Here is a 27095-nt window from a genome sequence, read left to right as displayed (position 1 = left end):
TACATCCCTAAAAGTTGATTAAAAGAAAGTGATGCGTCTGGCGATAGGACCCGATAAAATTGCCACTTATAATAATCGACACACACGGACGGTGAATAGAAATAAAACGATAGTGTAACGGATGCTCGACCGCCGCCGGCGCTGGTTAAACTGCACTGACTTTGCGTACTTTGTTTTGTGCTGTATATATTATAATTAGCGATGTCGTTTTTTAATCAATTAACGCAAATAATCGATTAATTTCTTAAATAATCGAAAAAAACAATAATCGATTACAAGCTTTCGGTATAATCGAGCAAATCGTGTAGCTGCTATCAATTAATCGAGAGCAAAATTAATGAAGGATGGCTTTAAAAATGAAAGTCGCAGGGCAAAAAAATATGACCAGACTTCTCCCAATTTTTCAAAATGTGTAGAGCGACCTTTTTTTGTTGATAAAGTAGGATTTACTAAGTAATTGATTATTGAATTTAGTCGATTATCTTGATCGATTAATCGAATGAATTAATCAAGCTCTCAAAAATTATTCGATTAACGGAAAATCGAATATTTGCAAAAATCAGACATCACTAATTATAATAATGATTGCCGTTGTGTCGTAGATTTTGAGGCGAGGACCCGTCTATAGAAAGTGCTCTGCCGCAACAGAAAGAATTCATATTTATATGTCAACGCTAACTAGAAATCCAATAAAAACTTAGGAGAAGTAAGTGGGACGTATCCCGAGCAGAAGAAAATACCGTGGAATACTAAATTCAGGTATCAATACCAACGACTTTTTACCACAATATGGTATTAATGAGCTCTACATAAGAGGTAAAATACAAAAAAAATAACACAGATATGTTCGACAAATAACTATTTGATAACAAAACGAGTTATTATAATACCTGAATAACAATAAAACATTTTTCAACTTTGCAGTAACAAAATTCGCTCTATGGAGATATTCAATGAAGCATTGATTTGGTATTTGTAAAAATCACTGGAATACATAAATAATACTAAAATAGGGTATTATACCTCATTGAGGTGTTAAGCAGGTATTGAAAAATGTGTCTTCAATACCTGCTTAATACCTCAATAATCAATTAATACCAAGTTTTGGTATGAATACCAAAACATAGTATGCTCGGGTTATTGCCCAGTTATTTTCTCCTGGTCGGGATACGTATCACAACTGAATCACAATGCACAAAACAGATTACTAGGTTTGTTTGGAAAATATCGAAAAAATACCAAAACATTGATGGGACCATTCGGTTCAACGAAAATGTAAATCTTCAACAGCGCATTTCTCGGCTTGCTGTTTTTCAATATGAGACTTATGCTTTTATGGGCAGTATAGTATAGTATAGAGTAGGTTTACGATGGCGATTTGTTTATTGTGTCGCCAGCACTAAATTAAAGTTCGGAAGACTGACTTCCGACTTCCGCACTTACTTCCGACCAACGTGTCAATCGTGATTTTGACATTTTGTGTCAAAACATTAACTCTGTTATCATTTATAAAACCAGATTTTAAATATTTAAGTTTCTACGCGATTTGAAGGATTTAATGCGATATTCTCAACAGAAATGGCCAATTCTATTATACAAACGGTACATCATCAACATGCCTCGCCTAACACCGTATATCATGCGCTTTATGGATATTTCTTTCTGGGAATTCCAAGAACGAAGCTTGCCCGGATCTACAAGAAATCATTAGCGACCATAGGCCATTGGATCATCAAATATGACCAAAGCGGAGTTAAATTATGTTTTTGTTATTATCGGAACAGCTGACAGATTTGCAGAGCTGCGAGAATATTCAATTTTATCAAACAATCGCGTCGGAAATGCAGCAAGTTGCCAGTTTATCAGCGACGTATAGATATTTTTTATTTAAACGCACAATATGTCCTTCAGGTTGCTCCCGATTCTTTCATCAGGTCGGGTGTGGCGTGTAGTAGCGCAACATCCCAGTCACCGTGGCAAGCAGAAAGTTAGCAAAAGTTAAGCAAAGTAAAAATTGTGCTGGCAGAGTTTCTGCGAGCATTTTGCGCGATTTGTGCGAGAATTCTGGCAAAGAATTCGCTAAAATGCAACAATCGTTTCTGACAGAAGCGGTTAAACCAACCGATGCTGCTCACTTTTATCCAGAATCCACCCAGGAATGTACGGCGAAGATCTCTGTACGCTTCCTGCCACATCTTTGTCAGATGTTTGCTCGATTCATGCTGAATTCTATCAGGTAGGAATTGCCAGGATCTTTGCACATTTTATGTCCGAGTTATGCCAGTGTTTTGCTCGGTTCAATTCAAATTGCCGATTTTTCGATATCTTGTATTGCTGAACAGAGATGCCAGGTACTTTTTTCAAATGTCTGCAATAATTTTAAAAGTCTGGGAAGAACAAAATATGTTAGGAAAGCTAGTGTAACCAAAAGCCTTTATATTCAAAAATCTGTAAATATCTGCCACCAAACTAAAAAATGTGCAACCAAAATAAAAAATCTGCAAATATCTGCGCCAACGAAAAAATCTGCAGCTTAAATTAAAAGTGTGCGAATTTGCAGACTTGTCTGCAAATCTGGCATCTCTGGCTGAAATTTCAGCTGATAAAAATTCAGTACACTTTTGCTGACATTCTACGAAAATAAATTGGTGTGTAGGTTTGGGCGGCAGTTGTTGACAGGGTGGCCAGACCTACCGATTTATCGGTAGTCCTACCGATTTTGGTCTTCCCTACCGATTCCCAGACGACCAAGGCAAAACTACCGATATTTTGTTATTCCTACGGAAAACTACCGATTTTTATTGATTTTGGACACATCCTACTCAACATTCATTTTTTGGGTTGGATTTGGTCAGAGATTTGTGTTGTCAGTATTTTACAATTCTATGTCAATACTACGTTTTTGGGACAACAACCCGGCCTAATTCTATCTGGCCACCCTGGTTGTTGACGGGGCGTAGTCGATCAAAAGAGTCGATTCATTTTTGTGAGTGAATCGAACTCATGATTTAAAATTGAGTCCAATGCAAACTTTTGCCCCATGCGCACTTTACTCTAATGGTCCTACAACACCCATTTACGTAAAATTGTCCCTTGTATATAGAAAATCTCATAAACGTGGAGCAAATATAAAACGTAAGTTCACATATTCCACGTTTGAAAAAGTATAGGTAATCCCGCATATTTGGTGACCATTCCTGTAAGATAACCGCAATGGTATTTGGACCTTTAAAACCATTCCCTGAAGTTTCCTCTTATCATTAACGAAACGATAAACCAACGCTACCGACAATCATATTGACTATTCCACTTATGGTCAGCGCCACTTGTACCATTTGCCGAATAGGTCGTTAAGTAACGTTACCATTCAAAAATGCCGATTTCCTCGAACAAATTTTAGGACATATTATAAGGGGAATGGTGATCTTATAATCCATTGTCGCGATACTACATTGTTATTGGATATATCATGGTACCATACCACAAATCGTTTCGATTATTTGGTGTATTGTGACCACAGATAACCATTTCTCGAATAGTACAGTTATAGTTTTCGAGTGACACTATGCCATGGGCAAAATGTGATGAGTGTGTATAATGAACTACTTTATCGACACTATCAAATGCGGCAGATGTAAAAAGAACTTTATAAATGATTTTTTTCTGATTCACCCAAGAGCCTCTTCCCCCTCCCCCCTCATCAGTTCGAATAACGTTTTTTATTCTATCGATTTATGGTAATCTGGATTTGATTACATGCCGACCTCCATTGTTTGTTTGTTGATATCTTATGGTGGTGGTACTGCTGCTTTTACCAATTGAGCTATTTCTGTAATCTCGTGGAACGTATTTTGGTCTTCATAATAATCTAGCCACAATCGACTTTAGGCAGAGGGTAAATCGACATGTCATATACTAATAAACTGTTGATGATTACGAATGACCATGATTGTAAGAACTGCATAATGAGCACACCGTATGTGGTTGGAACTTCAATTCAAATTTTCCCTGAATTGGTTTAAGAGGAGGTTTGCGAGCCATTCGGTGATGGTGAGCCGTGTGTTTGATACAATACATTTGTATATAATATATAAACCGTTGAATCTGGTTGGTTAGGCAAATCAAGAATCTGGATGATGCATCCGTTATTAGAATTGACCATCCCTCCTCGTCTTGACAGGTGTAGCAACTTCCGACAGCTGTACTTACGTTGTTAAAAAGACTCGTGATGTATACGAAAAATCTAATACATTTAAATTGATTTACTTAAGAAATAGGTATAAGCTTGGGTATTAGAGGACGATTTGAATTTCTTGAGTTGCTAGGACTGCAATACATGCTGTTAGCCTTCCTTTAGAAGTTCATCCTAAATTCGTGAAGCTCCTTCCTACTAACAGAATTTCTTAAACGGCAGTGTTATGATGTGATATATTTTGCCATATACGAAATTTGATTATGATTAGTTTTACCATTTAGCTGAATGTGCTTATAAACAAATTGTTGCTATAGATGAAATGTGAATTAAGGTAATGAAGCTTTAGATTTTATCCAAAAACGAAACCTGTACGCAAAATATTAAATTTGGAATTTCTTTCATCCAACCTAAATAATCAGATTTCAACTTGGTAAGAAATAATAATAAAGTATTAAAGCACTTTATCCGTGGATAAATTATTATTTTTTCCCAATAAATATGTGCAATAAAAAAAGATTCGTTATTTCATTTTAACAACACATTCAATTCAATATAAAGGATGACTGAAAACTGTAACCAAACGATTCGACTTGAGGTGAACATCATGGTAATCTTGTAAGGAAATTGTAACGATGCACGTTTTTCTTTAAAGCAAACCTTACAGAACCATATGAAAACGACTACCATCATTGTGACTTCAATTCAAATCGTTTCGATATATTTTTTAATAATCCTGCGGAAGCACCTCAATTCTTTTCTAACATACAATATTATATTACAACCATTCCCTATATTGTAACAATAACTCGTATCTTCATTCTATAATTTCATATAATTTTACAGGAAAACGCATTTATTGTAATATCATAAATAGATTTTAACGTATGTAGTAACCATAGCACTTATGATTTTTGTATAATATGGAGGATTCCAGATAAAGTTTTTATTTATGCGGGATGTTACAGTGGTGTACTTCCGTTATATGCATATTTATCGCATGTTCTATGGCAACGGTTCTCAACCTTTTTCGTGCCACGGACACCTTAGAAATCACCCTGGGTTGCTGCGTTCCCTAATAAACATCGTATGATTTAAGAGCCTATCGACCTGTTCAGGGTATCATCCAAACAATATGTAAAATCTGTAAACTATATAAGCTGAGGGACAGTTCTCTTTAATCAATAACACGCGTATAAACTGAGAACGATCGCCCAGCAACCGCCTGTAATATATTTATTTACTTCATCGTATCCTCACGCATACTTGCGTACACTGCGGTACTCGCTTATTACTCGGTCATTTCATTTATAAATTCATTTTAATTTTCAATGGTTATTGCATTTTTTTACAATTATTTACAAAATATAATAAAATTCAATAGCAATAGAATTTGATACAATAAAATAGTTCACCGCTTAGCATAGATAAAATTCTTTTCCGTATTCGCTCTTATCAATCTGTTCGACCTCCTTAGAGTAGGAGTTTGAATTTTTCTTCGTTTATCACTCGATGATTCGAAAAGTCTTCTACGTTTGATGATCATCTCCGGAAATCCTCGGAAAACATCCTCCTCATCATCGCTCGTCGTACCGCGAAAATCTCGCTTTCGACTGGTGCTTTTACTATCGCTATTGTTTTCAGTAACGACCGTGCTAGCGGAAGGAAATAAAATTCCACGCGCCTTAGCCATCGTCTTACTTGCGGCACCTTTACCTTTTCGATGAGCTGTGAGCAGGCACGTAGCCAGAGGGGGGGCTAGGGGGCTAAAGCCCCTCCCGAAATTTTTCAACAATAATTTTAAAAAACTGGCGACTTTTAACAAAATGTGTTGCTTATTTGGTTTGAACAAATTATTGAGAAAAAATTGAAGAAGGCAATTTCTAACCACCAAAGGCAATGGTCACGAAATTCAGTGTGCTTTATGCTTTTGCTCGAGCCAGTGCGAAGCGAACGACAAAAATAATAACTTTTATATTGAGTGCCTTGTCTGAAGAATAAAAGAAACTGTTACTATAATTGTTGCTGTAGTAATCTGTCGAGATCAATGAGTAGTAGAAGCAAGAAGTGGTGCTCCAGCCAAATACGGTGATTATAAAATATTAATTCGCATAGGACCGAGCATTCATAATGTGGAACATTTCCTGAAGGTGTAAATGGAGGTTAGACTTTCGGAAGCCGCCTTTATTGAGTTCTACCGTGCCAGGCATTTAGCGCTCAACAAATTAGTCCAGACGAAACCATTCATTTCGAACAACTTAAAACACATGGTTGTGTGTGTGACAATGCTATAATTAAGATCCTCCTATATATGGACGATGAGAAAACCAATGTTCCGCTACAAGATCGGATGCCGCTTACTCGCAGATTAATGTCACATTTGGGAGAAATGGAATCCATTCGGATGGGCAATTATTTAGGGCGAGAAGCAAGGAAGAAATCAGACATTCGCGAACATGAAGACAGCAAGTGCGATGATGACACGGAAATGTACAATAGCGAGATAGAAATGAACAACTCCCCCCCCACCCCCATAAGGAAATATATAAAAGACCCACGACCCCGTTTGTTATTTTTAAATGATAAGTTTTTGAATTGCATGCAATTTTGATTTATGTATTAGGTCAGTGCTCACTGTGCACTCTGCACACTGTACTGTGTTACACAAAAAGTATTTCATTTCATTTTTACGAAGAATTCGTTCCGTACTAACACATTGTTAATTCGAAAATCCATGATATCTGCAACAAACGTGTAAAATAAAATTCTTTTAAAAGTGAATGGGTCAAAAAGTGGTAAAACAATAGTCAATCACGAAGCGCGACTAAAATGTTGGGACTGATTGAATCTATAAGCCAATAAGTTGGGATAAGTGTTTCGATTTCATGTCTTCAGTATGTGACAGTCTTTCGTTCTGTTTTTGCTCGTCATGGAATTAAAATGAGAGAGATAATCTTAAATAAGAGAGAGAAGAGAGGAAAAAAATCGATCAATCCAAATCGATTCAATATCACTTTTCTATCTTTTCTGTACACTCAACACGAGTGGTTTCGGAATTGCGCTCTGATCTTCTCATTTCGTCTTCGTTATTCGCACAACTTTGATGCATTAGGTGCAACAACTTTATTTGAAACTTTTTCCCAAATAGTGGTAAAACAAACCTGTAATCAGACAAACATTACAACTTTCTTCAAGAAGTCATACATCTCTTCCAATCTGGATGATTGTAAAAAAATCAAGAGCTAATTATTTTTATTCAAAAACAAACCAATTACTGAGCAGAGTAGTGTCCACATATTTGTTTAACGAATTGACAAAAAGTTTTGCAAAAGTTTCTCAGGAAACGGATAGTTTGCTTTAATTTAAAAACAGACAACTCTAAAAGAAAGCCTCTTCGGCAAATTAGATGTAAATGCGATGTGTTCTCTTCCATGTGTCGGAAGCAAGTGATGCTGAAATTATTATGAAATTAAACCTATATTTCTAGTTTCTAGTTCATCAATGTTAAATTTACCATTAGTAGCATTCACTAATCAGTGCTAAGCAATTTTCTTTCGATTAGTGAACAAGTTCTGAGCAGTTTCGTTCAGTAGATCAAATTCTGGATAGTTTCCATTAGTAGATTAAATCATTGAAATATATATATTTTACATTGTCCAAAAACCCACGAATTCCGAAATAAAACCTTCAAATGTTCAAATATAATATTTACTTAATCTAGGTAATCTTTTCAAATTCCAACGGTTTTGCAAGATTCCGAAAGTCGATAGAGCTAAGGTTCTTATTCTTGCTTTGTAGTGAAATCAGTAGTTTTTTGCGCTCACTTTACATTTTGACTTTTGTTTCAGGGATCTCGGAAAATCAATCTACAATATTTTTAATTCTTAAGTCCAATGATATAAAAAGTATCTAAAATGAATCTACTTAAATAGATAGTTATTCTAAGTTGCCTGATAATACTGTCGAAGATAGTCTTTAACCCATTCCCCACGAGAGAAAAATGAAAAAATATTCTTCCTCAGGATTGTTATGATTACGACATTATCAGTATCATTTAAATTGAAAATTTCATAAAGTTGAGTTAACGCAAACTTCGGATGAAGTCACAGAACTTGTAATAGTAGCAAGACGCCTGTTCATGAACATATAAATTGAACCTATTTTCCGCATCTACAAATCGCCTACCTTGTCAGAAGATTTAAAGCAAATTTCAACATTTACTTTGTTTGGACATTCTTTGCAACGGTAAACTTGGATTTCACACTGATATGTTACTATCCAAGAAGACAACCTTAACGTTGGTTTCGTTCTCCAGATTAGCAAATGAGTGTAAAATTTCGTGAGACGTGTTTTTGGATATTTTTCTACTCATTCCAATTTAGCGTCTTCTACACCTTGTAAACATGTAGTCTAGAATTCGTAACATTTTTAAAGCAGCCCTAAATACTTTGAACTCTTGAATATTCATTTTTGTAACTAGAGAAATTTCTAACTTGTGAATTAATAATAATCAAATTTAATTCGTCGATGTACTATAGCCTTTCATGTAACAGGTAACGTATTTTAGGGTTTTTTGAGTGTCTATTGTCTTAGTTTTGGAATTGTTTTCACTAAGAACTAATCATAATTACGTTCAGTTTCCAATGACTATCTCAAGTCATCAGAATTATTACATTTTTTCCTTTTTTTATTTCGACTATGTTAGTCACATTTTCCTTTTTACATTTTAACGACATTCAATTAGCTAGAGATTACTGGGTAGGGAAAGTTGTGAAAATTAGAGCCATAGTACTCAAGTGAGAGCAAGGAATTGAAGTAAACAGATCGGAAAACTCGGAAGTGGCAGGGTCATTAGAACAGGCTTAATATCGTACGGGCTTAATTTTTGTCTTCTGCAAATAAAGGTCGATCTGTTTACTTCACATCCTTGCTCTCACTTGAGTACTATGGCTCTAATTTTCATAACTTTCCCTCCCCAGTAATCTCTAGCTAATTGAATGAAGTTAAAATGTAAAAAAGAATTATTACATTTATACAATAATTTTAAGCCCCTCCCGAAACAAAATCCTGGCTACGGGCCTGGCTATGAGCCGAACGTTTCCAATCACAATCTGGAATAAATTTTTCATAATTTTTTTATGAATTGAGCCTTCAGCCGTCTTGCGAAATCCTGGGATTTATGATTTTTGTAATAAATCACATCGCCCATCGTCAACTTATCTACAGGTTCACTAGGTTGAATCTGCTCAAACATCTCAAATCTGGTTACAAAGATAGCATTTTTCCCTGCTTTCCCGAAAATTCCAACCAAAGGCTTGTGATCAGTATAAACAACATACCTTTGACCATATAAAAACATATGAAACTTCTTCACAGTGCAGACCAATGCTAAAGCCTCTAAATGAAGTATTGGATACTTCATTTGAGCTTTATTCAAAGAGAAAGAAGTAAAGGAGATAGGTTTTTCTACACCCTTTACCTCTTGTGCAATCTCTCCTCCTAGACCATAACCTGAAGCGTCCGAAACAACTACTATTGGTTTCATAGGGTCGTAAAACTCGAAAATATTAGCATTAAGCAGCTCATTTTTACACCTAACGAAAGCCTTGTCACTATTCTCATCCCACACGAACTTCACGTCCTTCTTCAAAAGCCTATGCAAACAACTAATCTTCGAAGACAAGTGGGGAACAAACTTTCCATAATAATTTACGAGCCCTAAAAACGACTTCAACTCCGTCACATTCCTTGGTACTGTAGCCTCTTTAGTTGTAGCTAGTTTATCAGGACAAGGAAGCAGCCCATTCTCTGAAATAATATGTCCTAGATAAGGTAAAGATGACACGAAGAACTTACATTTACTCCAATTCATCTTAATGTTTGCCTGAGCTAACCTATCTAAAACGGTAGAAACTTTCTTACGACAGTCGTCTAAATCTTTTCCAGCTATGAGTACATCATCCAAATAGCAGCGTATATGTTTCAATCCAGCCAGTACCTGGTCCATCACCTGTTGAAAAATCGCCGACCTCGATGAAGCTCCTTGAGGCAACCTGCTGTAAGTGTAAAGTCCCTTGATCGTGTTGATAACCACAAACTTCCTGGATTTTTCTGACACCATAAGTTGAGTATACGCTCCTTCCAAATCAAGGGCACCGAAAACTTTACAACCCTCTAAATCTGCGAAAATATCCTGCGCTAAAGGTAAAGGATAGCTGTTGGGAATAATTAATTTATTGATGGACACCTTACCAATCTAATCTCACCATCCTTTTTGGGAACAACGACTACTGGAGAAGCCCACTCACTTGTTTTAATAGGAGTAATAACATTTTCCTTCTCCAATTTTCCTAAATACTCAATAACTTTCTCCCTAAGTCTGAATGGAACTTCATACGCTCGTTTAAAAATAGGAGTATTCTCCTTCAACACAAGATCCGCCTCAAAACAAATAATTGGCGAGGTAAGATCCTTTGAAAATACTTGAGAATACTTTTGCTTTATTTCCAGCAAAAAATTCTCAGCTAGATTTGGTAAATGTAAATTGTTAATCTGAGAAACCGCTGTAAAATATTCTTTCCCATCCGGGTAGAATACGTCAAGCCATCGACGTCCCATTAATGGCACAAAGTCATAATTACACTCCAATACAAACAATGACATTTCAAGTTCAATGGTCCTAAAACGAACCATAACGTCAAGTTTTCCTAATATATTCAGTTTCGAACCATTCACCACCACCAATTCCCTGTTAGTTTTCTGTAATGGCAAGTCAAACAATTTCTCATATAATATAGAACCAATAACAGAAACAGCCGAACCGCAGTCAACCTCCATTTAACCAGCTTGTCTTGAACAAGTAACTTCAAAAAGCATGGTTCGCTTATTTTATTCATGGACGACACTTTCATACATAAAAAATCACCTGAATCGCTATCGCTCTCAAGATTGTCCAAATCAGCTCGCAAACGGTTTAAAAGCTCGCCGATTTTCTCATCGCCAAAACTCAAATCTTTTTCCTTGTCATCACAAACAAACTTTACCGAATTCCGCTCCTGTCGCATGCGCTTGAAACATGTGCGCTTGATGTGACCGAGGGGAACGTCACTTCAGAATAATTGTTATATTCCGTTCCATTTTGCATGAATTTTCATTTTTTTCGGCAATTTTAGAAAATTTATTCAATTTTCTATCATATCGAGTATTGCTAAAATATTTGAAAAAAATTCAACAAATTTAATCCAATCTCAATCCAATTTTGCTCGAATTCCGATCAATTTGATGTAACTGGCTACTCTGCATGCTCTATTTTCGAAACTTTCAATAATTCTGGCAACAAAATTTATGTTTCTGTTTTGATTTGTTCCTGTAGTTATGCTGCTGGCAATGTTTTGTTTTGATTTTATCGAGCACTGAAACTGTCAAAACGTGAAATTCAAGCAATTCAATTTATTTTTGTGACACATTTCAAACTATCCTCGGTCATTCCAAACCATTATCAAGTAATGTCGGAAATTCGAATCCATTTTGATCTAACCAATACCAATTTTTATAAATCTAATCAGAATTTTAAATTATAAGTTTATTTCATCAACAAATCACGGCGTGTCGTACCCTTAATTCCGCAAAAATCGCACTCGCCAATCAACACGTTGGCCTTACCATTGCTACCTTCAGCCATATCGAATGTGCTAAATAAAACAATTCAAGCACAGACTAACAGACATAACACTCGAAAACAATGCTTCGCCCGCTTTAACGGTCATTTTAAATATATTTGTAGTTGGGACTGTGGCCACATTTGAAATTATGGCGCCACTGACATATGAACAAGCAGATGGGGGATAGACCACTAGGGAAAAATTGTTCCCAAACCTGAGGGGTAACCCATCAGCAAATGAGTGCTTGGGACTGTGAATAAAAGGTGGAGCTAGTGTTCTGGGAAAATTGCCGGATCGATGTTTTTGTGGGAATTACCTCATAGTGTTATGTCTGTTAGTCTGTGATTCAAGCGCAAAAATAAAAAATAAAACAAAATATGCTTTTATTTATTTCGCTCATGGTACCAGCCCGACACAATATTCGACAAACTTTTCGCACGACTCAAGCCAGCAGAACTGCAGTAGAACTGGCAGCACTGCGCTGAACTGTCCGAAATTATGTTGGGATCTCACTGAACGAGAACTCTACCAATACCAAGCACAACAGAATGAACACCAAAGCCTAAAAGGAAAGAAAAAGAACGAAATACACAATCACCGCCGCCAAAAAACACTGACGCTATCGTCACAAAATGGTGATTAAAATCGTTCACAAGCACATAAATTTTGCGAAAGAACGTTTTATTGGCGCAACAACGGTCAATAGCCATATGCGCTGGCCCAGATTTCGATGTACCTTTCCGCTGCCGTGTGCAATATCGCACCTATTTTCACCGGCGCTTATTCCACAGCAAATCACTTGCACCCTTGCTGTTCACTCCTTTCAGCCGCCCGCTATCAGCAGCAAAAAACACTTATATTTTTTTTTCAATCACTCACTTAAATTTTTTTCAAAATATTTTAACCTTGTCGCCACTGTAAACTATGTAAACTGAGGGACAGTTCTCTTTAATCAATAACACGCGTATGTTTTGATGGTGTACACTAAACTGAGAACGATCGCATAGCAACCGTCTGTAATATATTTATTTACTTCATCGTATCCTCACGCATACTTGCATACACTGCGGTACTCACTTATTACTGGGTCATTCGACAATACATAACAAAATCGTTGAACAATATGGGTTAAAGTTCGTGCATAATTTATTTTTTTAGGGTTATTTTCAATTTGTTAGGAAACAAGACTTGAAATTTCAATATGCACTCGGAAGATATATTTTTCTTCGAGGGCCCCCAGCAACGACTTCACGGCCCCCTAGGGGTCCTCGGATCCCAGGTTGAGAATCACTGTTCTATGGGGTTCTTTATATGCAAGGGGACAATTCTGCGTAGAGCAATAAATAATAAAAACAAAACTACCTTAAAATCCAAACCTTATACTTCAATTAATAACTAATCATTCCGAAACAATTATCCTAATAAATCCGACATAATTCTTCTAATTTGCATTTTCATTTCCAGGTATATCGAAGTATGATGGGACCTGAAATAGAACAGTTCAGTAATTCTGTTCCCAAGTCCCCAATAAGGGAACTCCTGGAGCTTGAACCAGAGACCGCCAAATTCGGGTAAGCCATATCACCAGATTCTCTAAGTTCTATTTATTTTTCTTTTCATATGTCAATCTAACTGATAACATCTAGATGTGGCGTAATAAGGAACTAGATAATATCTAAGATATCAAAATTACCGTCATAACATACTATCTTGACATGACTGATATTAATTTGATGTTTATGGTTTTAATACTGACTCGATTCAATAGCAACCACTGAATCTAGTCTACACCTGTTTGGAGCACTTTAAATCTTAGGCATATTGTACATGCAAACAGAAACTTCAAATTGTATAATGAACCATATAAATTCAATTCTCACTTCTAGGAAACCGGAAAAATTAGCCGATGGACGACGGGTTCGAGTGACGGTAGAAGTATTCGGAAAAGGTACATTCCGTGGTATTGGCCGTAATTATCGCATCGCCAAGTGTACTGCTGCCAAATGTGCTTTACGTCAGTTGAAAAAGATGGGCTTGATTAACAAGCGTCGCTAACTATTTCCAACAGAAGGATGTCGTACGTAAGTTTACAGAGGGTGATTCCTATCGAATCTTACTTGCAAATATTGCATCTCCTACTAAATCGGCCCACGATGCTGGTCTCTAACTTGTGATGAAACGAAGATCAGTTAGTCCGTTGTAAACTGTTCTTCCGAGCACATCGATAGATCTCATTTTTAAATGCCATACAACAAAACATAACTTCCTTCGTAGATATTAGATTTGTTTCAAGTCCTGGAAAAACTGAAAGTACTCCGGAGCAAACATGGAGAACGTAGGTCATGCATTAGCTACTTCTCTTTTTCTTCGTCCTATAGCAAAGCAGCCTGCGTTTTTGCTCCGGAGCTTCTGGGAACAAAATTGCAAAATCTAAAACAAATGTATTGCCAGGCCCTATGAGTTTCGGAATTGTCGCGCTGTTTAAACCGGAGCGAGTGAGAAAAATGGCAATCCTGAGATGGCCTCGAGACTAGAGAATAAATCGTCTAACATGTTTTTTTATACCTAACCAATTGAGAGTATAGACTCTTATAGTATTAGATCAGCGACGAACATTTTATTGAGCAACAAAATTTCCAAAACCCGGAGCAGAATTAACATGATGCCAGACAAAATATAGAAGAATAGTAAATATAATTTATTTTATAAAAATGGATTTTATTGATCACAGTCGATTTTAGTTTTCTTGTCCCTAATTTTGTGTCTGAGCATATTAGATAATTTTTATTTTTTGTTCTTGCTAATATTATCTCTCTATTGATGCAAATATTGAACGTTTTGATAATTCGTTTCGATAAAAACAAGTGATCGAAAGCAATACAACCACTTACGAACTTGCATACATTAAGTGATTGCAGTTTAACATGCTGGTTTTTCTGGTAACCGGTTTAGTGGTTTTTGCATCCGCTGAACTATTACTACAAGAGTTTTCATATATATGTCTAACCGTCATATTATAATAAATATGGCATCGGTCGCCGAATAGGCCAAATGCGGTATATGTTATACGGCCTTAATTTAGGCAAATGCATAAATAACCTGGTATAACATATAATTTCATTATCCAATGAAATTCAAACTTCAAATCTAGTCGAATTATGAAAGCTTTAAAACACAAAAATACATCAGTAGTTTGGTTTTACTCTTATACTTTCAAGGGCTCGGTTAAAACCCTTTGCGGTTAGTTTACAAATGACTGAAACGTTGTTGGTAAGACCTCGACAGCCTACGTAGGTAAATTTGCCAGCTTAGAAATTTTCTAATACGAAAAAAGCAAATTACTCCAAGTTTATAGTTGATTAATGCCTCTATAATCAGCAAAATATACGATCAATCATCGAACACCGTAGTAAAAAGGACGATAAATCATCGTTTATTGTTAATTATGAACATCCTTTTTGTTTTGAACATAATTGTGTATAGACGAAATATTTTTGACCCTAGATTCGTATTTTGCCTTAGGTTCCTTATTGAAATTTTGTTTTGTTTTTAGCTAAACACATCTTTCAAAGTGAAATTCTGAACTTTTATATTTTGGCTTATTAGTATTGTTTAAAAAAGATGAACCAACATGTATATAGATCTGTAAAAACGTACTTAGATCACAAACTAACAGACATAAAACTTTGAACAGTCTCTCTAATTTTTCATCGTTCGTATCTCGATACAAACGGGATACAACAGAGACAGTGGTAATTTAAGGTTTCAAGAGAGCGATGAAAAAAGAGTATTATGTTTGCTAGTCGGTGCTTAGATTACATTGTGTAAGACTTAAAAATTCCTTGAAAGTAAAACATCCATATGTGAATTATATAGTGTTTAAAAAAGCGATGACATTCCACATAAGTTTTTTGTTTGTCTTAAATTTGATTATTATTTCTCGGACTCTAATAAGATTTCCGCCGGCGCTCAAGCAGAAATAAACGCTGGGGAAGACGGGTACAAATTCGAGGTACAAATTTCGTCCGACTACCAGAAACTTCACTTTCATCTCTCCATTCTAGTATTACCACCTCTGGAAAGACTTTGACCCGGAGCTTTTTAGTGACCTGGTAGTAGACTTCAGAAACAGAAATGTAAATCAAAGCGATTGCTCGACATTTATCGCTTTTTGATACCCAATGAGTTAAAGGTGATAAGTATGCCTTCATTCATTCCTTCTGTAACTAGTCAGGGTATTAATTCAGCGCTGGTTGATTAGAATATTACCAAAATAAACTTACATTTGCAAAGTATAATGCGCACCTCTATTCAGAGCTATTTCACTTCCCCAGCGAATAACAAAAAATACAAAAGCACCATCCACTCTCGCTTTGGAGGATAGGCCGAACGAGCATTGCCCTCCAATACAGCTAACAGGAAAAGCAGAGAAGCAGGATAAGAGGCCTGGGAATCACACTGCGGTGTGGTGTTCCAGGATTCTTTGTAGGGAGGGAAGAATCCAGTTTTTCGCCATAGTCGCTAGGGAGATCCCGGCAAAGGAACAAAGCTCACCACCGTAACTAATATCAAAAGATCACTAAAGGAATTTAAAATTTTTGAACAATTTTGAGCGGCTCTGTGGAATGTAAAACAATAAGTTTTCGCAAACGGTGGAACATTTTTTTCTTTCTAGAATGATGGACAAAATGATTTTTCCATAAATCGTCTTTTCATCAGTTCCCTGACAGAATTGATTGGGGGTAAGGGTAGGGGTAAGGAAAATAATGACACAGAACAATTAAAACAGAGCGTTCTGCACCCTCGGAAGGATGCTGAACGATGTACAGGTGCTACAATAGCAGGAAAAAAAATCCCAACCCCCGGAGGGATTTAGAATTTTTATTTAAACAGTGAGCGGATATAACAACAACCCCAGGGGATATTCAGATAACAGAACTACAACACCCCCGAAGAGATATTGGCATTAAAATACGGCTTGAACTATAGCTCTTTGCCACACTGGGTTTGGAGCAATAGCATACCCTTGTGTTTTAGCTTTCTGTACATACGTTCATCTATATATGGAGAACCAAAAATCCGGATACGCAATTGCATTGCTACAGGGCAGTTACATATCAAATGATATGATGTTCCGTAATCGGATTCACAAAGGTCATATGAATAGTACTCAGCATGCTGAATAGTAACATTGTGATAATTGAGTTTGCAATGTCCAGTCGGTGCCCTGATTAGAAAACTGTAACTGTGCTTGGAAAAATGCAATAAATTCATCGACATTTACGGACTCACATCCGGCAGAAAAGTCTGCTTGAACGCAAATTCGCAAGCTACGTCAATGGTTGCCATGTTCGGATGCAGCCCAAGAACGAATCTTGTGCTTTATCCAACTTATCGACAGTGGTAGAACTGGTTATGGCCCAACGAAGTCGGTCGCTGCGCCAGCTCTAGCCAATTCGTCCGCCCATTCATTTCCATTAATACCGAAATGACCGGGTACCCATAGAAGGTAGATAGCCTTTGAAATGCTAAGTTCTTCGTGTTTAGTTCAACATGCAATTACGAATTTCGATCTCGAATCTGCCGAACTAAGTACTTTCAGGGCAGCCTGGCTGGCAGAGCAAAAATAGATTCTTTTACCGAAAATTCCGTGTTGAAGTGTCGATTGTATGCCACACAGAATCACAAACATTTCTGCTTGGAATACAGTACTACCAAGCGAATGAGATTGGTTTATAGTATTCTTCAATTTGTCGCTCCATCCAGCCAGACACTCGCGAAGTGGAATTCTCACATTGGAAGTTCTAAACGGAAAACTACATATGAGTGTAAGGCCACACTTGTTTCCAGTGGCCTTACTTTGAGTGTAAGGCCACTGGAAACAAGTGTATTCTCATCCCAAGTTACCATTTGGGGCCACAGTCTTGTGCGGCTAGTTGCACGGTCTATTGGGTTACTGTTCCAGAGCCCAGTTACCTTAAAACGGTATGCACAAGAAAGTGCTTCTTGTTGTAGAAACACAGTGGATTTATGTTCAAAAGTGCCTATAGAGCAGAAGAAAGGGGTTGTCGAGGGTGCCCGGCCATTAGGCCGAAGGTCACCAGGCCGAAGGACATTAGGCCGAATGGTCATTAGGCCGAATGGCCATTTGGCCGAATGTGCATTTGTCCGAATGGTCATTAGGCCGAATGAGCTTTAGATCGGATGCTTAATAGAGAGGAAAGGGAGCCGAAGTTTATCCTGCACAGCTTTCGGGGCTTCTCGGAATGATTGTCATATCTCGATTGAACGAATCTCATATTGTTTTCATTGTCTGGATATCACAAATATTTTTTTGTCATTTGCGGTCCGAGCACACGGATTGAAGAAATGTGGGGTAGGCACGTTAGGCGCTAATATAATTTATTTTTTACATTACGTCGGCAACAATATCTGATCATTAAGCAGTTAGGCAGGAGGATGCTAAGCACATAAAATCTGTCTGTAATCAAAATAATCTGTTCTATGACAGTTTAATTAGTCATGCATTATAAAGTCCTGTGGAATGGAAACAATCCAATTTTCTTCTTTCATATTCCTTCTCTACCACTTCTACTTCTACTTCTCTCATCTTCTTTCACTATCTCTTACTTTTCTATTTTGTTCTACATTCTCTCTCAAAATGTCTAATTATTTCCCTAATTCAATGAATTTAAATCAAATTTTATCCTTCTTTTTAATATGAGCTGTTCTTTTCAATTATATCTTGCGTATTTCACGACTTCTATCCAGCGCATCAAATTACGGAAGTTGAACTAGATGACAATTCACATACATAAAACATAGAATACAACTTTTACTAAAGCTTTCGATTATGATAATTAAAGTGGATAACTTATTCTAGAACAATGACATACCACTAAGTTGCCATTTTTTTTTGAGAAGACAAACAAAAACACTGTCGGATCAAATATTTAATCAGAAACACGCATATATATTTATTTTTTTTATTTATTTACGTTTGAACTTTCTACCGCATGTAGCGAACCCTGTGTGATGTGGCTTTGCCGCATAACCGAGGCCAGGTTGTCGCCGTCCCGCCGTCGGAAGCGGCGGCCCCTCGCAAACGAACCTGTGATCCACTCGTTTGCCCGGATTATTCAAACATATGGGCTATCAATTAGTTTAAGTCCGACGGAGCGGTAGCGGCTACGCCACATCGTACCCGGATTGAAGCGATGTGGCGTAGTCACATTAGGCGTCCATTTTATTTTTTATTTCATGCAGTCAATAAATTAGTAACGAGAAAGGTGGTGTAAATATGCTAAACGTTATAATTATAAGTTTTTAAAAAAATCTAAATAAATCACCCTTCATTGGAAACTGATCATTCTTTTCCGTTCTAACCACTTCAACTATCACTCTCTTTGGTTTATTCGGTCTAATGACCATTCGGCAAAATGACCAGTCGGCCTAATGACCATTCGGCTTAATGACCATTCGACCTAATGACCATTCGGCCTAATGACCATTCGACCCAATGACCATTCGGCCCAATGACCATTCGGCCCAATGACCATTCGGCCTAATGACCATTCGGCCTAATGTGCTTCGGCCGGATGACTTTCGGCCTAACGGCCTAATGACCCAGCATCCTCATAACGGATATACTAGAAGATAAACCAGGTGCCTGATAACCACAGAACGAATAATATAACGAACTTAGTTTTTCATTAGTTAATGCATGATTCCATGCATATTCTACTCTACATTCTACCTGGAAAGGGAACCCGTTGTTGTTTAATGGGCATCTATCAGTTAATTATTGGTTTTTTGAAGCGATCGCACTTACAAATGGGATGGTTTGACAAAATACAAATTTGTATTTGCTTTGACCATGTTTTTTGTTTATTATTTATCCATGGCACTTGAATATTCACAGACACGTCGTCGACGCCTATCAACGAGGAGGTGGCAGAAGCATACTGTGTTTGAGTTCATCGGTTCATGGTTGCTCTGAACTATAGTTTTTCAATCGTTTATATAGGACCTATCAATCGTTGGTTTACCTTTGACTTCGTCACCGAGTCATTTATCGATATTTTTGCATAGAAAAATTACAGAATGTTATTGAAATGATGCATTATTATGTATAAAAGTTTTGAACAATTCGCTTCACGCAAAGTTCTAAAATAATTGGCCAAGAAGTGTTATTTTTTCACATTGAAAGCCTTACCACAACCCCCACCCCCTTAATATTTTTTCTCTATCTATCTGAATTCCTTGTTTTAAAATGTAAATGTGTCAAAATGTATTCCCCTTAGTATTAATATAAAATATAATCTCAAATTTCAAACAAATCGCTATTATCATCCCATATTTTCAAGAAATTTAAAAGCAAAGAAATTTATATCTGAATAAAAATATGAAATTGTTACACAAGAATTGCAGAAGAATGCATTTTGTGCGCGATCCACATACGTGGCTAATCCCAGGTTTTGGTTTGTTTCAAACTTTCGAGTGGTTAATTCACCCCTCGGTAATTTTCGAGTGGTACTACCCGCCGGTCCTGGACTGCTACTGTTGCGCCGGCCCTGGACGTTAGTATTGTATTGTCTATTTTTAATTTAAGGGGGGGGGTAAGGGTTTCAGCAAGAAAAAAAATCACTTTTTACGATTTTTTTAGAACTTAGGGTGAAGTGAATTGGCCAAAACTTTTGTGTATTATAATGTATAATTTCAGTAACATTTTGTAATTTTTTCATGCAAATATATCGACAAGCGACTCGGTGATAAAGCTTTTTATAGAACGTCTCTGGAAAAAATTCGATTTGTGGTGTTAACTGCTATTCAAAAACTACTTAACCGATGGATTTCAAATTTTGCATACACATTCTATGTAAAAAATACCTAACCCCCACGGTGAGTTTTCGAGATAATTTTTCGATAAAGGGGTTTTTTTTACTCTTAAAATCGCGATATTTTTCGTGAAAGATACTCCCACTTAAACAATTATTTTCTAATATTAAAATCAATACAAATGACGCTGTTGAGGAGTTAACAGCAAACTTCCAAAGGATTATTCTGGCCGTACTGCGTGCGATGTGTTGAGCGTCGGAAAATATCAGTCCTCCGGAATGATCTTCCCTGAACATTGAGGTCAAGTTTTGTTAGAAGCGCAGCAGAGGCTACCCGAGCAGAGTCTGACAACAAATTGAAAACTCAACTTGATGTTTTGATGTTCAACAAATGATTACTCAGGTTGTTGTCATTTTGGTCGTTTTAACGGTTAAAAGATCAAAGCAAAATTCCATATTAACTTTTGAATAGGGCTAATAAGATTTGTAAACAAACTTTTGTTTTGCTGATTTCTCTTAAATTGCTATAATTTCAACGCAGAAAACATCTGAAATTGTTTCTACGAAGGGTACAGATGCGAATTAATGCGTATTTTCCATGGAATTTCACTCGGCAGCGAAATAATGAGCGAAACAAGTTTGTTTACAAAAATCTGTTTAGCCCTTTTGAAGAATTAATACCGAATTGTCCTATGTCATCAAACAGAAAACTAATTTTGCTATCTGTGATAGTAAATTGAAAGCTCATTGAGATGTTGAATTTTTTTGATAACAAAACATCTACTCACTTTGATGTTTCATCAAAAAAATATAAACATAGAGAATTCTTCTAAGAAACAAGGATCACAAAATGAGATCAAAATTTGATGTCATATTTAAAAATCTAAAACTGATAGCAAAATAAGATTTCAATTTGATGCTATTATAAAAATATAATTTCTACTTGTTGTAATTTTGATGTTCGACTTTGCTCGGGTACGTTGTCTGTCAGCAGGTCGAAAATGAAAAGTCGTTGCAGAAAGATTCGACTGGTTCGCAGCGTAGGGAGATTGATGAGGGTACAGCGATCTTCATATGGAGGAAGCTGGAAACGATATAACCAGGATGGAAACCGACGAAGTGCAAACCAGATAAAGTTCTTCTGTATCCGTTCGATACGATTAATGTGTATGGATTGATAGGGAGCCCAAATAGTAACTCCATATTCTCGAATACTGCGTACCAGCAGTGCAATGTATAGTGTTTTAAGACAATACACATCATTAAAATCGCGAGTGTTGCGTTGGATGAGTCCAAGTACAGAGTAGGTTTTAGCTATAATGAAAGAGTAATGTTCTGTAAAGCGTAGCTTACAGTCGATAATGACACCAAAGTCCTTGACGAATACGACTCGTTCTACGTGAGCAGAACATATTGACTATTCGAGCTTAATGGCAGCATGTACTCATGTAAAAGTGATTGTGCTGCATTTTTGAATATTCACACTCATTCCATTTCTGTCACTCCAGTCAATTGTCCTATCGACGTCCATTTGCAATGCACAACAGTCTACCATAGTTGTTAGAACACGGCAAATTTTCAGATCATCAGCATACATGACTTTAGAAGACGATAATTCACTGCAGAGGTCGTTCATAAAGAGCACAAATAGCAGAGGTCTGACATGACTCCCTTGATGAACGCCCGATGTAATGTGGAAAGGATCCGATAGTGTAGTTCCAAGTCACCACCGAGGGGCTACGGTTCGCAAAGTACGAGGAGATCCAATTAGTCAGGCAGTCCGGCATCCAGTCCGCCTTAGCTTTTCCACAGTGATCTGATAAGGAACACGGACGTTAGATGGATTGATACAGCTCAATATAGCGCTCGAGGGTGCGATACGATGGTATGATGTGCAAAGGAACGAAACTATTACCACGAGATCTAACATGTAGTAGAACAGTGGAATTGACATTTTTGCCTTTTAAAAGGGAGGCTGGAAGAATCGAACTAACTATAAATTCTGAGGTTGTCGACGAACACATGTATCTCGGAATACTAGTGGCATGTGATAACGACGTTAGCCGCGAGATGAAAAGACGTGTTGCAGCTACAAATCCTACATCCTACAATTTACGCAGTTAGCTAAACTCCCATAAGCTTCAGACGCATACAAAACTTCCACTATACAAACCGCTGATACTCCTTGTTGCTATGTATGGGGGAGGACACAAGGGCATTGAAACAAACAGAGTATTGAGTGCTCGGTGTGTTTGATAGAAGAATTCAGCGTCCAATACTCGACGGCACAGTAAAAATGGGAATGCAGAAAGAGAGGCCGGCTAAATTTTTGATCAGAATCTGAAAGAGGTCGTCGATTTCGGAACAAAACTGTACTGTTGTGTACAATCGAGAAAGGTGCGCGCGCGGTGGGCGTTCAAGGAGACTGGAGACTGGCGGCCCAAGATCGGGTAACCTTGAAATTTAAAATACTAAATGATGATGCTGAAGTACTCAACAGTAAGAGTAACAGAGGCTACAACTAAAAAACTGTCGATCGTATCGAATATGAAATAATTATGAGATGTCTAAAATAATCATTAACTTTTTCACATTTTAACGACATTCATTTGGCTAGAGGTTACTGGGTAGGGAAAGTTATGAAAATTAGAGCCATAGTACTCAAGTGAGAGCAAGGATGTGAAGTAAACAGATCGGAAAACTAGAAGTGGCAGGGTCATTAGAATAGGCTTAATATCGTACGGGCTTAATCTTTGTCTTCTGCTAGTAAGGGGCGAGCTTGGCAGCATAACTACGAATCACCCGAGTTCACTAGCATGTGTCCTGGTATCTTTACCGTGACAACCGGTTGTTACGGACAAAGATTAAGCCCGTACGATATTAAGCCTGTTCTAATGACCCTGCCACTTCTAGTTTTCCGATCTGTTTACTTCACATCGTTGCTCTCACTTGAGTACTATGGCTCTAATTTTCATAACTTTCCCTACCCAGTAATCTCTAGCCGATTGAATGTCGTTAAAATGTAAAAAAGAAAATGTGACTAACATAGTCGAAATAAAAAGGAAAAAAGAATAATCATTAACTGTACAAAAAGCTTGCTTCGTATGACGAACATACTCGCGATTTCACACGCACGTCGTTTAATATTAACTGCTAGAAATAGAAGCAAGCATTATGAATAGAAATCAAAAATGAAAAGAAATAATTTTATTTTAAACACAGAAAGTAAAAAGTCTTAAGACGCGGGAATCGAAGAAGCGAGTCCTGCTTTGTCGCTTCTTACGACATGGGACCAGGCGAGTTCAGTGGATCAATGGCAACTTTCGCCAAATGTCCCTCGGCCTCTAGGCTGGATTTGTCCGGAGCATCGTCATACTAGAGATCCCTTCAAAATCACACTTCGTTGTTGCGGACCTCTACGGTTTAACATCGGTTGTGTATACTGTTGGAATAACGATGTGCATTCAAATGGGATTTACGTATTGACGGAAATTCCATCAATACGTCAATATATTCAGTATGTAAGGCTTACTTACCCTATATTCTCTCTGATTTGGGCAAACTTATGCTTACTTTTTGATATTGCAAGAGACTGGTAATGTCATCAATGCGTATGATTGCTTTTGAACAAGAACAATTAATCACCCTTATTCTTGTTTACGACGAATGTGAGATTCGTTCGAAAGTGGTTTGTATTCCCGTTTACGACAGCAAAATCAAATGGGCTTACTATTCGTTCGAATCACTTTCGAACGAATCTCGCATTCGTCGTAAACAAGAATAAGGGTGAATGCGTCTAACTAGTGTTTAGTACGGTCGTTTATTGTAAAAAAGTAGCCTTGGAGGTAACATACGTAACTGAAATATTTTACTTTTGCTAATCATTATTTTCACGATACAGATCTCCAGAAAGACAAAGTTTGTTAAATTGAACTTGTTTCCTTACAAAGCGACACTGCTAAGAACCCGCTTTTGTGTTCAAGGTCAACGGGGGTGGGTTTTTGAAGCCCATGCTAACTAGTTTTCAGTCGCGCTGCATTATGAGATTTTGTTATTGTGAGCTTGTCTGGTTTATAGCTGTAAGGAATTCCTGTGCATAGATTTTATTTCTTATATTCGAAAAAGGTCATTAGTATGAACAAATATTGGAAGTTATATGTTAGTACTATTCCATAATACGTGTGATCTGCACGTAGCTGTAGCATCCTTTTCAACTTTAGGAAATTTCTTCTTCCGCCATCAAATGAACTGGACTAACAAAGTGTTTGCCATCCACCAAAATCTGGAGTCCTTCGCCTGCGTAAGATACCAGTGGCGAAATTTCACACTCTAGCCCATTCACAGAGCCGCCAGCAGCTTCAATGTATTTTTTATGTAACCTATAAATGTCTGTTCGTGCAGTAGATGCGCAGTCCTTTCCAGCAGTGTCCGCATTCTTCAGAGCACTGAATTCTTCATCTCTTGGTACTTCGACGGTGACGAAATGCTCTGCGAATTCGAAGACATCAAATACGAACTTTTCAATCTTTATACCATTCGGTTGATCAGGTGTACAGCGGATTCCAGCAGCATTCACAAACGGAATCTTTTTCTTAGCAACGTGCAATTTTAGCTCTCTTTCGAACGTTGTACCGATTCTGCGCAAGAAGTCAGCTGTAAAAAAGTGATTGCAAATGTTGCCCGCGTTGAAAATCAACCGCCCGTCAGGTTGTTGAAGCTCGGCTGTTTTCTGTGTAATTTCACTGTACTCTACAACTTGATATTTCCCATCAACTTGACAGACAACTCCAACTGCTTCGTTTGGATGAGATTTTTCTACAACTTTCGCGGCACAATCCGCTTTTTGGCTGACACAATACCCAATAAAGACGGGATCAGCAACTTTTATCAAAATATTATCAACGCTATGAGCATGCAGGTAGAGCACTCCACGCCTATTCATATTATCTAGAATACCACGATCTCGTAGTGCTCGGTACAAGCCTCCATTGCCATCAGGAGCTTTCGCAATACGATGTTTCTGATCCAGCAAGATTCTGCCATTTAAATCATAGCATGGCAGGCTACCTTGTTCAAACATAAGCACATCTTCTGCATCGAGTCCGAAGTAGTTATTCTGCTCGAAGTACTTCCTGGTAGGATCCATAGTTTGTTCGCTGGTCATAATGTACCAGGTGATACGCCCACTTCTACCTGTCAACTCGCTAGATAATCGTTGCAATTTCAAGATTCTTTCAGCTTGCACGCGAAACAAAGATTTATTCGAAGGTAGCCCTATATTAAACATTCCTTTTGGGTGAGAAAATCCCAACCGTGTACCCTGGCCACCTGCCATTAAAAGGACACCGACTTTCCCCAAAGAAATTTGCTGTAATCCTTCATCGCTATATCGATTCAGTTGTGTGATGCTCTCCCTGGAAGTGGACAGGAATTTGTCCTCACACACTGGTTTCATTTTATCATCCAGTTTCGCACTACCCTCCTCAAGTGACGATGTGGCACGTTTGAAAAATTCATTCACTTCATCTAAATTCAGTTCCTCTATATCTTCGATCAAAAGTCGCCTTTCACAATCATTGAGCTCGTCCCAATATTTCAGTAAATGCTCCTGGCCGCTTTTAGCTAGTCTATCCTTCAGAAATTCTAAGTTAGTCATTGTTGCCGGCTGTAAAGCAGTTTTTGTTAATCACAACTAAACGATCTGCTAGACTACAATCCACTATACTTCCATCTAGTAGGAAGTGAAAGTAAAGACTGACGAGGAATATCAAAAACATTCAATGGCTCGATTTTGTATACGTTGCACAAAAACAACACTCGCACGGACAGGGTTCTCTCTCTTATCGGCGTTTGCATTAAAAAATAATCTAGTGAATATTTATGCTGAAATGAACGGTGTGTATATATGCTAAAAATGAACATACATGTTTACAGTCGGTGAGGCGCAATAGAGAGCTGCCTATTTACCCTGGCGCCACCTTAAAAAGTTTAGAAAAAAAGATAGAGTTAAAAAATATCCTGCGTAGAGCTGGTAATTTTCAATGAAGTTTTTTGCTTAAGGTTCAAGTTACCTTTTTGAGCATGTGTTAGATTTGAACGCTGGGTAGTATGGGTAGGAAAAATTGTGTTCAGCTTTGCCACCGGATTATCCATTTAAACATTTTCAAAACTCTAAAAGAAGAATATCAGCCGATTTATTAGATCACAACGATTCAAATCATACAAAATTGCTGCTGGAAAAACTATCGGTTTCGCTAAATGGTGCTTTTGAAAAAGTGGCTGTGATTTTTTGTCACACTACCACATCGTGTTGGGGTACGCAACACAACTGCGCAATGAAAAAACCACAGCAACTTTTTCAAAAGCACCATTCAGCTAAGCCGATGGTTTTCCCAGCAGGTATTT

At 37.4% G+C, this 27095-nt stretch overlaps 2 protein-coding genes across 2 annotated transcripts in view; one reads left to right on the top strand and one right to left on the bottom strand.

Moving 5' to 3' along the window:
* LOC131676710 (endoribonuclease Dcr-1) overlaps nt 1–15724 on the top strand; it is a 55020-nt gene extending 39296 nt beyond the window's left edge. The window contains exons 12-13 of the mRNA XM_058955973.1: nt 13318–13424; nt 13740–15724. Of these exons, the coding sequence (XP_058811956.1) occupies nt 13318–13424; nt 13740–13908 (276 nt within the window). The 3' untranslated portion in view covers nt 13909–15724. The remainder of the gene's footprint in view (nt 1–13317; nt 13425–13739) is intronic.
* Nucleotides 15725–24332: 8608 nt separating this feature from the next.
* On the bottom strand, nt 24333–26842 carry LOC131676678 (UDP-N-acetylhexosamine pyrophosphorylase). The gene has a single exon (XM_058955921.1). It carries the CDS (start codon nt 26344–26346, stop codon nt 24907–24909), a length of 1440 nt encoding a protein of 479 aa, XP_058811904.1. The 5' UTR covers nt 26347–26842; the 3' UTR covers nt 24333–24906.
* Nucleotides 26843–27095: the final 253 nt, after the last annotated feature.

This window comes from Topomyia yanbarensis, chromosome 1 (genome assembly GCF_030247195.1).
Source record: "Topomyia yanbarensis strain Yona2022 chromosome 1, ASM3024719v1, whole genome shotgun sequence".
Classification (NCBI taxonomy): domain Eukaryota; kingdom Metazoa; phylum Arthropoda; class Insecta; order Diptera; family Culicidae; genus Topomyia; species Topomyia yanbarensis.
Note: the sequence above shows the minus strand (reverse complement) of the source record. Positions and strands in the feature narration are given on the sequence as shown.